Here is a 15,328-nt window from a genome sequence, read left to right as displayed (position 1 = left end):
ATATTTATATCTTGTCTCAGTGATATCACTAGTTCCTAGTTAATGGAATAATGGCCCAGCAGTAGCTATTGACTAATTGTAATGCATTACATCATTAATACTGTAACTTTTCTTTTGCAGATGTAGATACTTGCTACTATGGAGTGGCTCTTGTGAAAATATCAAGTACATTTATGTTTAACGAACTCAAGGGCAAGAGATCCTGTCACACTGGGGTAGGAAAAGGGACAGGCTGGATTATACCAGTTGGAAACTTACATTTGAAGGGTCAATTACAGTGGGGCGGACCTGAGGAACAATCTATTGAGAAAGGTAAATCTTATTCCTTTGGCTATAATGAGAGATAGGATATATTTCAGTTGCATAACAGCCACAATTCACATTTAGCAATTGGAACAATGCCCTGATCCACCTATGTGAAATAGCTTTACCATACCCCTAAATTATAAGGACATGCCCCATTTGTCCTGACTGCCAAACAATGGAACAGATGAGCCATGTAGATTCAAATATTGCCATAGCATATATGAAATATGCACATAAGCAGATATATCTGGTACATTAAGGACATATCAACTGCACAACATGACCATTGGTGCTAGCCACTACATTTGAAGGATATTGTAGTGTCACAGACATTGCCATGATATGGGTGGTCATATCATATCAATCACTTTCAGCCAGAAAGTGCAAGTCTGTGCCGTGTCATGTTGCAGGCTAGTGGATGTTGCATTGGCAGTGTTGAGGTGTGGAGTGTAACAGACTCCCTGGTCTTCACCAGGAACTGCCGATTGGAAGTATCAGGAAGAACAGATGTGTTACAAAATCAGCAAACAAAAGAGTATTCAGACGTAGCCAAAATAGGTGTCACAAGCTCATATTCAGCACAGAACAAGGCTAAGGTCAGGGTTACAAGCTCAGGTGTGCAAACACTGTGTAAGCAAGGGTCAGGGGCACAGGCAAGGATCACAGTCCCAAACAGGTAGAAGCCTGGTACAGTACACAGGAAATATGGTATGAGTCCTCATATAAGTCACGTGCTCTATAGCAAGGTTGTGAGACCTAGGGGTCTATTTACTGCCTTGGATGGAAATAAAGTGAATGGAGAGAAAGTACCAGCCAATCAGCTCTTAACTGCCATGTCACAAGCTGTGTTTGAAAAATGACAGTTAGTAGCTGGTTGGCTGGTACTTTATCTCCTTGCACTTTATCTGTATCCAAGGCTTAGTAAATAGACCCCCTAATATTTTGGCACTGAGAAGTTCCCAAAGTGTTGTTTAAATACAGATGTGTCCATAGCTGAAGACCCCTCTACCTTGCACCACAATGGATATAGTGACTTGCTATGTTATCGCCACTTTCAAAACTGCAATGCATATCACAACTGCAAGGTGGCCACAGGGTACTGCTCTGCTTAGTATGTGAGATCATTACTGTTAAACACTGATAAATGTGAGTGTGGAGGTGGATTTGAATGTTCCAAGACCCCTTTCTGCCTATACAGTTGGACAGACAGAGCAATATCATATTAAATTAGCAATTTTTTAAAACAAAGACATAGCTTTGGGATTTACTTTATTACTTACGGGCTGTCATTATCAGCATATAAAATGTTTTGATTATGGCATTATACACTGATAATAGCATGAATTGTGTTCACTTAAAGAAGCTACAATCAGAATGAATGAATGTATGTGCTGTGATTGGTCAGAGCTCCCCTGTTCTGACCAATCACAGTGTTTTTATTCATTTTAATGTCAGTGTCAGATACTGAGCTGTCAGAGGCTTTGGGTGCCATATATTTGACTATTTTTTTTCTGCATGGATGTGGGCTACTTCAGGACCTATGGAATAGGTAACAAGTTTAACACCACTAGCCCTGCCAATCACATGACCGCCCATTTAACTCCGGAACAGAGCTGCATGCCTGTCTCTGTAGAAAGTACCGGTGTCAAAGTAAGAAGACACCAAAGCAGGGGAGAACAGGGACGGCCAACAGAAGGAGCCATTAAACTGTGGTGCCATTGCTTTCATCGCAACATGCCTGGCAATGCCATGTACCTATTGCCTGGTAACCATTCAATGGTTTAACCATCTATGGTATGCTAGTATGCATGCGCAGTGGACAGCTGAAGTTTATGCATGCTCAGAGGTGCTCAACTACAGACACAGAGTTTCTCCTTTCTGATGTACACAGCAGGAGTGATGTCAGCTGCCAACAGAAAGCAGCAATCGGAAAAAAATCATGTGATGGTGGCAAACATTGCAATCCTAATATCGAATGGAAAAAACATCTCCACTGGATTGCAAACATCAATGGTTGCCAACCATCGGTTTCCGAAGGCCATCCCGAGGGTAAAACCAGTAGTGGAATACACAGTGGAGAGGAAAGCCCTTACCAGTAGACCCAGTAAGCTGGAGCAAGCCTCCATTTTGTGACATGGAGTCTTAACTGATCTTTATACATTTGCATACAACAGAGATAGGGCCCAGGTCATGACATGGAGCATCCTCCTTTGGTATCCAAACTGAGCCACAAGTGAATGACCATAATAAAGGCAGAATGAAGATCCAACTGCTGTAGTCCCAAATCCTTGAATTATGGGGGTCATAACACAGCCAATATGTTAGCAGGAGGCCCAGTTAGCCACACTCTTGAGTCTAGTTTTTTTCTATTTTGTATAAGTTAAACATAGATATAATTAGAGATGTCCGCCGACCCCTGTGTTTTGGTTTTGGTTTTGGAACTGGAATTACCCTGGTTTTGGATCTGGATTAGTTTTGTCAAAACCTCACCTCCATGTTTTGTTTTCGTGTTTTGGTTTTGGATCTGGATTTTTTCTTTAAAAATCATAAAAACAGCTAAAATCACATAAAATGGGCCTGTTTTTGTTCCTACAGTATTATTAACTTCAATAACATTTATTTCCAGTAATCTCCAATCAATTTTGACCACCTCACAATATTATTTGCTTCATCTAGTTAAGGCCAAAAGGTTGCATCCAGCTTGCTGGCTGACTAAGCTAAGTGACACAGTGGGCGGCACTAACATGTGGCAGTTCAGTTTCTAATTTCCAGTGTGTTATACAGTGTGGGTTGGATACACCAATAGTGCACTTACTGTGACAGCAGTGTCGGCAGAGCAAGGTTGCTGACAGTGTCCTCAGTACATGGAATGGCAGTGCTGCGGTGCTGGCAGTGTCTTCAGTGAAGGGTACCGGTGATGTCGGCAGTGTGGGGGTGCCAGCGGTGTCCTCATTGCAGGTTTGCTGACTGTGTCGGCAGTGTGGGGGTTGCTGGCGGTGTCCTCAGTACATGGAATAGGAGTGCTGGCAGTGTTCTCAGTGAAGGGTACCGGTGGTGTCGGCAGAGCGGGGCTGCCAGCGGTGTCCTCATTACAGGGATGCTGACTGTGTCGGCAGTGCAGGGGTGTTCTCAGTGCAGGGTGTCGGCAGTGTGGGGGTGCCAGCGGTGTCTTTAGTGCAGGTTTTCTGGCTGTGTCGGGGGTGCCAGCGGTGTCTTTAGTGCAGGTTTGCTGGCTGTGTCGGCAGTGTGGTGGTGCCAGCGGTGTCCTCATTGCAGGTTTACTGACTGTGTCAGCAGTGCGGGGGTTGCTGGCGGTGTCATCAGTACATGGAATGGCAGTGCTGGCAGTGTTCTCAGTGAAGGGTACCGGTGGTGTCTGCAGAGCGGGGGTGCCAGCGGTGTCCTCATTGCAGGGATGCCGAGTGTGTCGGCATTGCAGTGGTGTTCTTAATGCAGGGTGCCGGCGGTGCCGGCAGAGCGGGGGTACCAGCAGTGTCCTCAGTGCAGGTTTGCTGACTGTGTCGGCAGTGCTGGGGTGCTGGTGGTGTCCTCAGTGTGGGAGTGTCGGCAGTGTGGGGGTCGCTAATGGTGTCCTCAGTACGTTGGGCAGCAGTGCAGGAGTGTCGGCAGCGGTGGTGTCGGCAGCGGGGGATGCTGCCAGTGGGGGTGCCGGCGGTGTCGGCAGCGGGGGATGTCGGCGGTGTCAAGCGGCGGGGGATGGTGAGCGCCATCTTCTTTTCTTCTTTTGTGCTGTTTTCAATGGCAGATGGCTCTCTCAGCCAATCAGCGTTAAGCCCACTCGGCGCTCGGATCGCCCCGGATCCCCGAAATTCAGGTGGGTTCGGATCTCTGAGATCCGAACCCGCTCATCTCTAGATATAATACATACCACATATTTAATAGGCTTTAGATTGAAATTGATGGTGGCATTGCACTCTCTATTACTCATGAGGTCTAAGAAAGAGGGCCATGTGAAGGATGAAACAGGAGGATAACTTATTTTAGGAATAAAATAACCACATATCATTATCACAATTTTCACATGTTAGAAGGCAAGGTACAGTGGTTTATTTTCTGTCATGATGAATTGCTATTACTCTTATATGCATTGCAAAGCCTCCTTCTCTGCAGAGCTGTGGTTGTCTTGGACAAAATCTAAAGTGTTTTGTGAGTCCCTCTGTCCATACGCCACTCTGGAACAAAACAGTGTACATGTAGAAAATGGCTCCCCAACCACTGTAGCTTCTGACCAAAACAGCAAGGCTCAGAGCTCTGGTAGCTAAATAGGGCTGCTGCTTGAACTTAGTGAAGCATTTATTTGACTTTTGATTCCAGAGGCTGTTGCTTCTAGTAAATGTATACTGTGCAGCACCAGTAACTCCTGGCCGGTAAACCTCTTCGTTTGGAGACCGATATCAATTTTTGACTTTTTGGGGGCTTGACATTATCCTTCAGCAGATGTGATAAATATTTGAACTATTCAAATGCACCAGGTTTTATTATCACTTGCTGATTAATTGAATTTAATTTATTTTATATGTTACAATGTACTTTTAAGTTATTGTATGTATAGATACTACAATCTTTCACTTTACTAGCAATTTTTTCTATATTTTTATTACTTGCATTTTTTACATTGTATCATTTGTTTGGTACTTTATAACATATATAGATTCTATCATTACATTGTCTCAATAAATGAGTGAGTCGGGTTAGCTAGCGCAGTTTTCTTTTATCCAAAATGTCTTCATGAGAAAAATATTTTCAGATAAGGTGTGTCATAGATTAGATAGACAGACAGACAGACAGATAGATAGATAGATAGATAGATAGATAGATAGATAGATAGATAGATAGATAGATAGATAGATAGATAGATAGACAGGTTAGATTCTTATTTTAACATTGTATTTCTATTATCCAGCTGTTTCAGGATTTTTCTCAGCCAGCTGCGCTCCTGGTGCCAAAGAGAGCAACTTGTGCAAACAGTGTGCAGGACAGGGAGACCAAAAGTGCAAAGCAACTGACAGGGAACCATATTATGGCTACAGCGGAGCTCGACAGTGAGTATGAGGAAACATCTGCCATCCTTAGAATTACTGTACCCTACTTTACTACGGTAGACATGACTGTTTTCCCGTGATGAGTGGCTCACTCTCTGACTCTGACAGAGCTTTATTATTTGTTTCCATAACAAGAAATATTAGTTTTCATTAGGGCAGCAGCCTTTGGCCCTCAAAGTGGGAGTATGGGATTTAGCTATTACATGATAGCCAAATACCGCACTCTGGCCCTGATTCAGAGCCGGACACTCTGACAGAGCGCTCACTCTGAATCAGGGCCGTCCCTCTTAGTTTTTAGAGCGGCCTCCTGGCCGCTCGTATAGCTGTGGGTGACCACCCACAGCTATAGCGAGCGGCCAAAAAGATGGTCGCGATGGTCAAGACCATCGGGCTTGCGACCAGACCCTTGTGGTAGGGTCTCGTTGCTGCAAGCCCTGGAGTGCTTTCGGCTCTATCAGCCGTTCCATAGGAACACCTCCATCTGGGCAGCAATGCCCCCGGCACACCCACCAAAGGGGGCGTGCTGTCACTCACCATCGACAACACCCCCCCTTTGTAGCGAGACACATAGCGACGGCTTGGCCGTCGCTATTCGGGTCTCGCGCATGCGCACGACGGAGCCGCCTCCGTCCTGCGCATGCGCACTTGGCCAACATCGACCCGCTTGCGAGCGCTCAGCGCTCTCGAGCAGGTTTGAATTAGGCCCTCTGAGCAATCACAAATGTGATCATCAGCTGGCTGCTTCTCTTACAGGTTATTGGCTATCGCTATGTAGGGCCACCTCAGGGTTATTTAAGATACAGGAGATGGGATGGTACTAAGCACAAAAATACAGTCAAACTTCCAAATGCCATTTTTAGAGGTTTGCCACATCCCCAGATTCATTAAAGTGGTCTGCAGTTGATATCAGAAATATCCGTTGCGGACCGCCTGCTCTGCAATTCCTTTATAGAATTCTATGGGGCTGCGGTGTGACGGTATGCATCAAGCAAAACTTTCCGGAGCTTGATCCTGATAGGCAATTCCATCTATAGGGAGAGGGATTCGGAGAGGGATCCCCAGACAGGAATCCAACAGATCCCTTTCTGTTCCCTCGTGGTTGGTGCTGACGCTGCAGGTCATAAACCCAGAAGTCCTTTCTTCACAAGGGACAGCTCTTATTGGAAGAACTATTGCGTAATTATTCATGCATATGGCGTTAATAAATGGGGTAGGGGGCGGAATGTATTGCATAGAAAAGGTGATACATGATACATCCTGCCCTGGATGAGTTTTTTTTCATTATCATTCATTTAGGGGCTGGTGCAAAGTTCAATGCAAATCAGTTTGTGGCCGCATCTTGTTTTTGCACTGCACGTTCTCTGGAGCCGAACATATTCAACTAAACAGACAACAAAGTTGTATATCTATTAGTGGCTGAAGGGGTGTATTTGGGTGGTAAAGAGCATTCACACATAGGTTACAGAATTGTAGACTACTGTTTGCAGGGTTGTGCACATGCATAATTATGATAAATGGATCTTTCGCTCTATGGATAGGGCTGGTGTAAGTGATAATAACGGTGACTATGAAACCAAGCGTACGGAAATGGTCTGGCCACAGAGATGCATGCAGCTCAGTATACTACGCTACGGACCATTAGACGCATTTAGTTATGTGCATGCAATTATCTGTGTTCAATGTTCTTATCCAGCAGATTTGGATAAATCATTATGAAGATTACATCTCATTGTGGTAAAGATTGCAAATTTAAGATTTTTTTCTGTCCTAACATCTCAGGTCCTCCTATATCAGGGGTGGGGAACCTTTTCTCTACCGAGGGCCATTTTGATATATATAACATAGTTCGCTGTCCCGATGCAGGCCACGCCCCCTCACTGTGACGTCACACGGGGACGGGGCCACAATCGCCAGTGATTACAGCAATTCCTGGAGCATTCTTAGGATGCTCCGGGGAGCTGTAAGGGCAGCGGTGTGACCGTCTGAAGCGTCCTAAGGATACTCCAGACGGCACTGCTGCATAGATTCTGGCTGTAGTGTGCCATTCTAGGCCCCCTGCTATCCAGCTGAGGCTAGCAGAAAAAAGCTCAGAGGGCCAGACCAAATGATTCTGGGGGCCTTATATGGCCCCCAGGCCTGAGGTTCCCCATCCCTGCCCTATATCAATCCTGCTATCTGAGTGATGGTCACACAAAATGGCCGTGTGGACCTTCTGTGACCCATGGGCCATTGGTGTTGTATCTATGACTCAGCTGGTCTGGCCAGCACATTGTGTGGTGCACATGTACTCTCCCCTATTGGAAGACAACCCCACAAACTAGAAGTGCATCTTGGTTTACAGGGACAGAGAAAAATCTTGGGATGCACTGTGCAAAAGTTTAAATCGCTACTCCAAGAACATCCTTTCTCATTATTATAGTTTTTTGAGTTTTTTCCTCTAAAACACTAACTGGTTTAGTCTCATGTGTGGTATAAATTAATTAAGAAAGTGAGGGGACACCAAGACTGCCTTTATTTTATTTATTGCGTCAGGGCCGGCTCTAGGGGTGTTCGACCAGCGCGGTCGCACAGGGGCGCCACTCGTAGAGGGGCGGCACCCCTCCCCAGCATCCTGATTTCAGCGGGACAGTACTGTCCTGCTGTTCCACCGGCGGGCCGAAGTGGCCCGTGGTGGTCAAATCGGGAGGTTGGGGACCCCCACCGCCGCAGCTGTACGGCAGTGCCGGACCCCCGGAGTGTGAATGGATGCCGCGCGCATGCGCGCGGCAACCATTCATTGACGGGAGAGGGCTGGGGGAAGCCCAGCCAGTGATGGAGTGCTGGGCTTTACCCCCAGCCTGATGTTATTTGGAGGCGTGCAATGCGGGCACGCCTCCATATAACGTCACACAGGGGGCGTGGCCTATGGTAATTAGACCACGCCCCCAAGTGCTAAATTAAAAAAAGGAAAAATACATCCCAGCAGTGTATAACGAGATGAAATCTCCATGACAAGCTGCTGCAACATTTCAATCTTTTCTGCAATGTTGAAAATTCAGCGCACTCTTTAACAGAGCAAAGACTAGCCCTAAAAATTAACCCTCTCCTCGATTTTGTAACATCGTGACCAATTTATGTCCTCAACACAAACATGGTTGGTCCAAAGGGCCACAATGATAAGCTTAGGAAGCTCCTTTGAACTGTGCTAAACAAACAATAGGTGCAGGTCTAAACACTAAATCATCATAGCCAAGCCAATAGCATTACGTCCACTAAAATAACCGAATAAGATAAATATAAATCATTTTACTTCTCTTTCATCAGTAGCTCTTAGATACTGTATGGTCTTGTTCTGCACTGTACACTTACGTTGGAAAATAATACATTTGTATTGCAGGTATAGCTAAGTTTGGGTCTGAATCGGATGTGGATGGTATTGCACAGCAACAAGGAAGCGGCTTTGCAATACCATCCAACTAAATGCAAGTGCAGCAGGTGTCGTCATAGGTCTTAGAAACCTCCTGCTGGCATCTGCGATCTGAGTGCAGAATCCGTAGACACTGCTTTGAATCACCATTGCGACCATTGCAACCATCAGTTACGATGGTTGCTGCCTTTGGCCAAGCTGTGTAAGCCAAAGCAATCCCAACCCCTATGCCAGGTCCTAGCACTCCCACAAAACGGAGGTGACATGCCTCCGTTTTATGTATTGGACCCGGTCACCACCTTCTCCCGGTCGTGATCGCAGGACACGTTCTGCATGCCCCACTATTGGATATGTATGTAAACCATTGGGTTCACGTAATATCTGAATCAGGCCCTGTATCTGGAAACAGAAATATTAGTCGAACTCCTGGGGGTATATTTTCTAAAGGTCGATTTTAATCAACATTGATGTTGTGTTTCTGGGGCAAAATCACACATTTATTTAAAAAAATTAAAAGTTGTCTGTTAGTAAATGTGTGATTTAGCCCCAGTAACACAACATCAATGTTGATCAATTTTGATCGATTTTAAATTGATCAAAATGGATTAAAATTGAACTTTAGTCAATATAACGCCCTGCTGTTCAGTTCATGAGTTAATTTGTGATTTTGAAATACTAGTTCAAGCACGTTAATGTTACAAGTCCAGTCCAGGACTTGTACATGCTCAAGATTCTCCTGATCCTGATCCTGTTCCCACTGGACCTGCCCCCAGGAGATCCGGACATCTGAGACCTGGGCTGGGTTCCTCCCATGTCACCTGATGAGTCCTTCCTCTATTTAAAGTCACTGAACTTTTGCTGCCTCACCAGCTATAGCGTTTACTTCAGCGCTCGGCTCTGCTGCATGGTAAGCATTACTTACTTGCTACAAGTCCTACGTGTCTCCACCGACTGCTCGGCCGCTCCAGGACACACTTCCTCTCGGCTGCCCTCGTGCTGCCTCCAGCTCTCCTAACTGCAGCACCAGCTGTTGTCTGCTGTCGGCTGACACTGAGGGTGCACTCAGCTTCCTGACCAACTCCCTGGCAACTCCTGCAGCGTTGCCAATCCAGCCTCCGTCTGTACCCGGTTCAGCCACCGCAGTACAAGCAGCGCCTCTAGGACATCGGCTATCATCACAGCTCCTGCATCCTCGTGCTGTCATCGGCTCCTCAAGCTGCAGCACCCATCGCTTTCCAGCACCATCAGCCGTACCATCGGTCCAGTGGCAGTCATCATTGGCTTATTAGCAGCATCATCGGCCCATTGGCCACAACATTGACCCACTGGTCAAAACATCGGCTCACCAGCCGCAACATCGGCCCATTGGCCACTTTCATCAGCTCATTAGCCACACCACCGGCCCAGTAGCGGCACCATCGGCATTAGCCGCATTATTGGTTCTTAAAGACCGCAACAACCAGATTCTCATCTCTCCCCGCATAATTTGTTCCATCACCGGCCTTCTTAGGAACTCCAGTTCTGACATCTACTTCATGTCTATCTGGACTCTAACGGCTACCTTAAAGGTATAGCTAGAGACCGTAACATTATAGCAAGCCCTAAATACATTGTAGGAAGAACCTGGGGCTTGTCATCGGCCGTACCCATCCTTCACTATGGAGCAAGGACAGAATCCTGCCCAAGTGCTGGCCGCACAAATCCAAATTCTTAACCAGAAGGTACAGGAACTTACAATACGGTTTGAAGAGAATCGTTCACCAGTACATCTGGTTCCTCCTCAAGAACCAAAGATGCATTTACCGGATCGATTTTCTAGTGATAGTCGACAATTTTAAACTTTTGTGAAAGTTGTAACCTTTATTTTCGACTTCGTCCTGTCTCCTCTGGCACGCAATTACAACGAGTAGCATTAGTCATCTCTCTCCTTCAGGGGGGTCCAGAAACTTGGGCTTTCGGATTGCCCTCAACACATGCTGCATTAAAGACCGTGGATGCTTTCTTTACGGCTTTAGGCCTATTATATGATGACCCAGACTGCCCTGCTTTGGCGGAGTCTAAATTGCGTGCCCTCAAACAGGGTCAGAAAGCAGCGGAGGATTATTCCTCAGAATTCTGCAGATGGGCCACCGACTCAGGCTGGAACGATCCAGCTCTACGCAGCCAATACCGCCTTGGTCTTTCGGACACCATCAAGGACATCCTTGTCCAACATGCACCTTCTGATTCTTTGGACGGTCTTATGCAGCAAGCCATTAGGATTGATCAGTGTCTACGGGAACGTAGGCGTGAACAGAACCTTCCGGCCAAGTCACCTCATGCTCTTTCGTGGATTCCACCTTCAGATACAGAAGAACCCATGCAGATCGGGGCTTCTCGCCTGTCATCAGAAGAGAGGCGCAGAAGAAAGTCCTTAGGCCTTTGTATGTACTGCGGTGACAAGGGATTAACTGTTGTCCACTCAAACCAGTAAAAAACAAGGCCTAGGTGTTCGGTAGGATCTGCACTTAGGCCTAGCATCCATTTCCTCCAAAAATTAAATTTTAGTTCCAGCTACCATTCAACTTGCTGATTTCATCCTCACTACTTCGGCTTTTCTGGATAGCGGGGCAGCTGGAAATTTCATGGATATTCTCTTCTTCCGCACTTTTGGTGTTCCAGCTATTCCTCTGGAACAAAAGATTTCTATCTGCGGTTTAGACGGAGGATTAATCTCTCCAGGACATGTCAAATTTAAAACACCCCCTCTCCGTTTTTCTGTTGGGATTTTGCACTCCGAGACTTTGTAATTTTACCTCCTCCATTGTCCCTTAGCTCCAGTTGTGCTTGGGTTCCCATGGTTAAGGGATCACAATCCTAGGATTGATTGGCAATCTGGGGAAATTATTAAATGGAATCAGACCTGTCAGAATCGCTGCTTGACCATTCCATTGCGGTCTGTTCTTTCTACAGTTACAGAAGATCATCCAGCTATTCCGTCTCAATACCAAGATTATGCTGACGTCTTTTCCAAAAAACTTGCGGACGTTCTTCCTCCACATAGGTCCTATGACTGTGCGATCAACTTAGTGCCAAATGCTAAACTACCCAAAGGACGGTTGTACTCCCTTTCAGTACCCGAGGAGCAAGCAATGAGAGAATACATCGAGGATGCTTTGGCTAAAGGTTTTATATGCCCTTCCAGATCACCTGTAGGAGCTGGGGTCTTCTTTGTAGGGATAAAAGATGGATCTCTACGTCCCTGCACTGACTATCGAGGACTCAATAATATCACAGTAAAAACTTCACATCCTTTACCTCTCATTCCGGTGCTATTTGATCAGCTACGTCAAGCTAGTATCTTCTCCAAAATTGATCTTCGTGGAGCGTACAACCTAATTCGTATCAAAGAAGGGGATGAATGGAAAACGGCTTTCAGTACTCATTCTGGGCATTACGAGTACCTGGTTATGCCCTTTGGATTATCCAACGCTCCGGCTGTTTTTCAGGACCTGATCAATGACATCCTTCGTGAGTTCCTGGGGGTCTTTGTTGTTGTATATCTGTACGACATTTACATTTTTTCTCAATCACCAGCTCAGCATCATCAGCACATATGGCAGGTTCTTCAAAAGCTGTGAGAGAATCATCTGTACACTAAATTAGAAAAGTGCGACTTCGACGTCTCGCAGGTTTCCTTCTTGGGATATACCATCTCGTCTCAGGGATTTTCAATGGATCTCTAGAAGGTCAAGGCTATACTTAAGTGGGTTCAGCCTACCTCTCTTAAAGCCATCCAGCGGTTCCTTGGCTCTTTGAACTATTATCCTCGATTCATTAGATAATTTTCGGATATTGTGGCACCCATTGTGGACCTGACCAAAAAAGGAGCAGACACCCTTAACTAGTCAGACAAGGTGGTCCAATCTTTCAAAGCCCTCAAAGTTGCATTTACCCAGGCACCAGTACTTTGACATCCTGATCCGGATCTTCCGTTTGTCGTAGAGGTTGATGCTTCTGAAGTGGGAGCTGGAGCGGTGTTGTCACAAAGAAACCCTTCTGATGATAAACTACACCCATGTGCTTTTTTTTCCTGTATATTTTCTTCTGCGGAACGCAACTATGATGTGGGTAATTGGGAGTTGCTAGCAATCAAGTGGGCTTTCGAGGACTGGAGACATTGGCTAGAGGGGGCCAAGCATCGGATTTCTGTTCTTACGGACCACAAACATCTGTCCTATATCCAATCCGCCAAGAGGTTGAACTCACGACAAGCACGTTGGGCATTATTTTTTACCCGCTTCAATTTTCTCATTTCATTTTGGGCCGGGCTCAAAGAACATCAAAGCTGATGCTCTGTCCAGAAGTTTTGAACCTATTCAACAGACTGTTGGGACCAATGAGGCTATCCTTCCAGATTCTTCCTTCCATTGTGCATTTAATCGAGATCTGGTGGACCTGATTCAAGCCTACCAATCTGAATCACCTTCGAAGAAGCCTTCTAATTGATTATTTGTTCCAGAGAGGTTCAGAAGAGCTGTTTTACTAAATTTCCATGCTAGTAGAGCTTCTGGACACCCTGGCATCAATAAAACATGTGAATTTCTCTCTTGCTCTGTTTGGTGGCCGTCGTTGACCCAGGATGTGCGGGAATTCGTCCTGGCATGCAAGGTCTGCGCTCGGAATAAGACCTCGAACAGCTCCTTCAGGCCTGTTACTTCCACTTTCTATACCTAGGAGACCTTGGACCCACATTGCCATGAACTTTATTGTGGATCTTCCCATTTCGGCAGGTTGTTCCGTTATTTAACGGTGGTGGACAGGTTCAGCAAGATGGTTCATTGTATTCCACTACCGAAGCTTCCATCTGCTAAAGAACTGGTGAGCTTGTTCATACAACATGTCTTCCGATTGCACGGGTTACCAGTCGATGTGGTTTTCCGACCAAGGGTCGCAATTCATTGCAGTTTTCTGGAAACATTTCTGTTCTGTCCTGGGGATACATCTTAGCCTGTCGTCTGGATATCACCCACAATCCAACGGGCAAACAGAGAGAGCCAATCAGACCCTAGAGCAATATCTGCAGTGCCACATCTCCAAGTGCCAGAATGACTGGTTGTCACATTTGCCTTTAGCTGAATTTGCCTATAAAAACTCATGCCATTCTGCTTCCGCGGTGTCACCATTCTTCTGCATCATGGGTCAACACCCTAGGGCTAATTTGTTTGATGTCAGCTTCTCTTCATCCACGGACCCACCGGTGGTCTCCAAATTACGGCGCATTTGGTGTAAGGTCCATGCGAATTTGACCAAAGCTTCAGCCCAGGCCAAGAGGATCGTGGACAAAAGTAGAAGGCCATGTACCTTTCAGAGAGGATATCTGGTCTGGCTTTCTACCAGGGACATCAGACTTCATCAACCCACTATGAAGCTCGGCCCCAAGTTCATTGGTCCTTCTTGGATCATCACACAGGTCAACCCGGTGACTTTCAAACTTCAGTTACCAGCTTCTTTCAGGATTAACAACTCCTTTCACTGCTCCCTTCTCAAGGCTGTTGCCACTTCTGCCAAGTTGGGGAGTCCTCGGGTATCCAGACCTGTACCAGTGGAGGTTCGAGGCCAAGAAGAATTCATTGTTGAAAGAATCCTGGATTCTAGAGTCTCTAGGGGTCACCTCCAGTTTCTGGTACACCGGAAGGGTTATGGACCTGAAGAGTGGTCATGGGTGGCAGAAGATGCCTTACATGCTCCCAGGCTGAAGAAGGCATTCTTCCGGGACTTCCCATTTAGACCAGGCTCTAAGGATTCTTCAACCCAGTGTCAAGGGGGGGGGTACTGTTACAAGTCCAGTCCAGGACTTGTACATGGCTCAAGATTCTCCTGCTCCTGATCCTGTTCCCACTGGACCTGCCCCCAGGAGATCCGGATGTCTGAGACCTTGGCTGGGTTCCTCCCATGTCACCTGATGAGTCCTTCCTCTATTTAAACTCACTGAACTTTTGCTGCCTCGCCGGCTATAGCGTTTACTTCAGCGCTCAGCTCTGCTGCATGGTCATCATTACTTACTTGCTACAAGTCCTCCGTGTCTCCTCCGACTGCTCGGCCGCTCCAGGACACACTTCCACTCGGCTGCCCTCATGCTGCCTCCAGCTCTCCTAGCTGCAGCACCAGCTGTTGTCTGCTGTCGGCTGACACTGAGGGTGCACTCCAGCACCATCAGCCGTACTCTCGGTCCAGTGGCAGTCATCATCATCTTATTAGCCGCACCATCGGCCCACTGGCCGCAACATCGACCGACTGGTCACAGCATCGGCTCACCAGCTGCAACTTAGGCCCGTTGGCCTTCATCATCGGCTTATTAGCCGCATCATCGGCCCATCGGACGCAACATCGACCCACTGGTCACAACATCTGCTCACCAGCCGCAACTTAGGCCCGTTGGCCTTCATCATCGGCTTATTAGCCGCATCATCAGCCCATTGGCCGCAACATCGACCCATTGGTCACAACATCGGCTCACCAGCCGCAACATCGGCCCATTGGCCACTTTCATCGGCTCATTGGCTGCACCATC

The 15,328-nt window shown here is 46.7% G+C and overlaps 1 protein-coding gene across 1 annotated transcript in view; it reads left to right on the top strand.

Moving 5' to 3' along the window:
• Positions 1–15,328, top strand: part of LOC148534436 (serotransferrin-B-like) — a 65,143-nt gene that overhangs the window by 17,631 nt on the left and 32,184 nt on the right. Inside the window, exons 4-5 of the mRNA XM_088466657.1 lie at positions 121–312; positions 5,231–5,369. Coding sequence (XP_088322783.1) covers positions 121–312; positions 5,231–5,369 — 331 coding nt within the window. The remainder of the gene's footprint in view (positions 1–120; positions 313–5,230; positions 5,370–15,328) is intronic.

Source organism: Taudactylus pleione, unplaced genomic scaffold (assembly GCF_031769625.1).
Source record: "Taudactylus pleione unplaced genomic scaffold, aTauple2 ptg000066l, whole genome shotgun sequence".
Classification (NCBI taxonomy): domain Eukaryota; kingdom Metazoa; phylum Chordata; class Amphibia; order Anura; family Myobatrachidae; genus Taudactylus; species Taudactylus pleione.
This window is presented reverse-complemented; position numbering and strand designations above follow the sequence as displayed.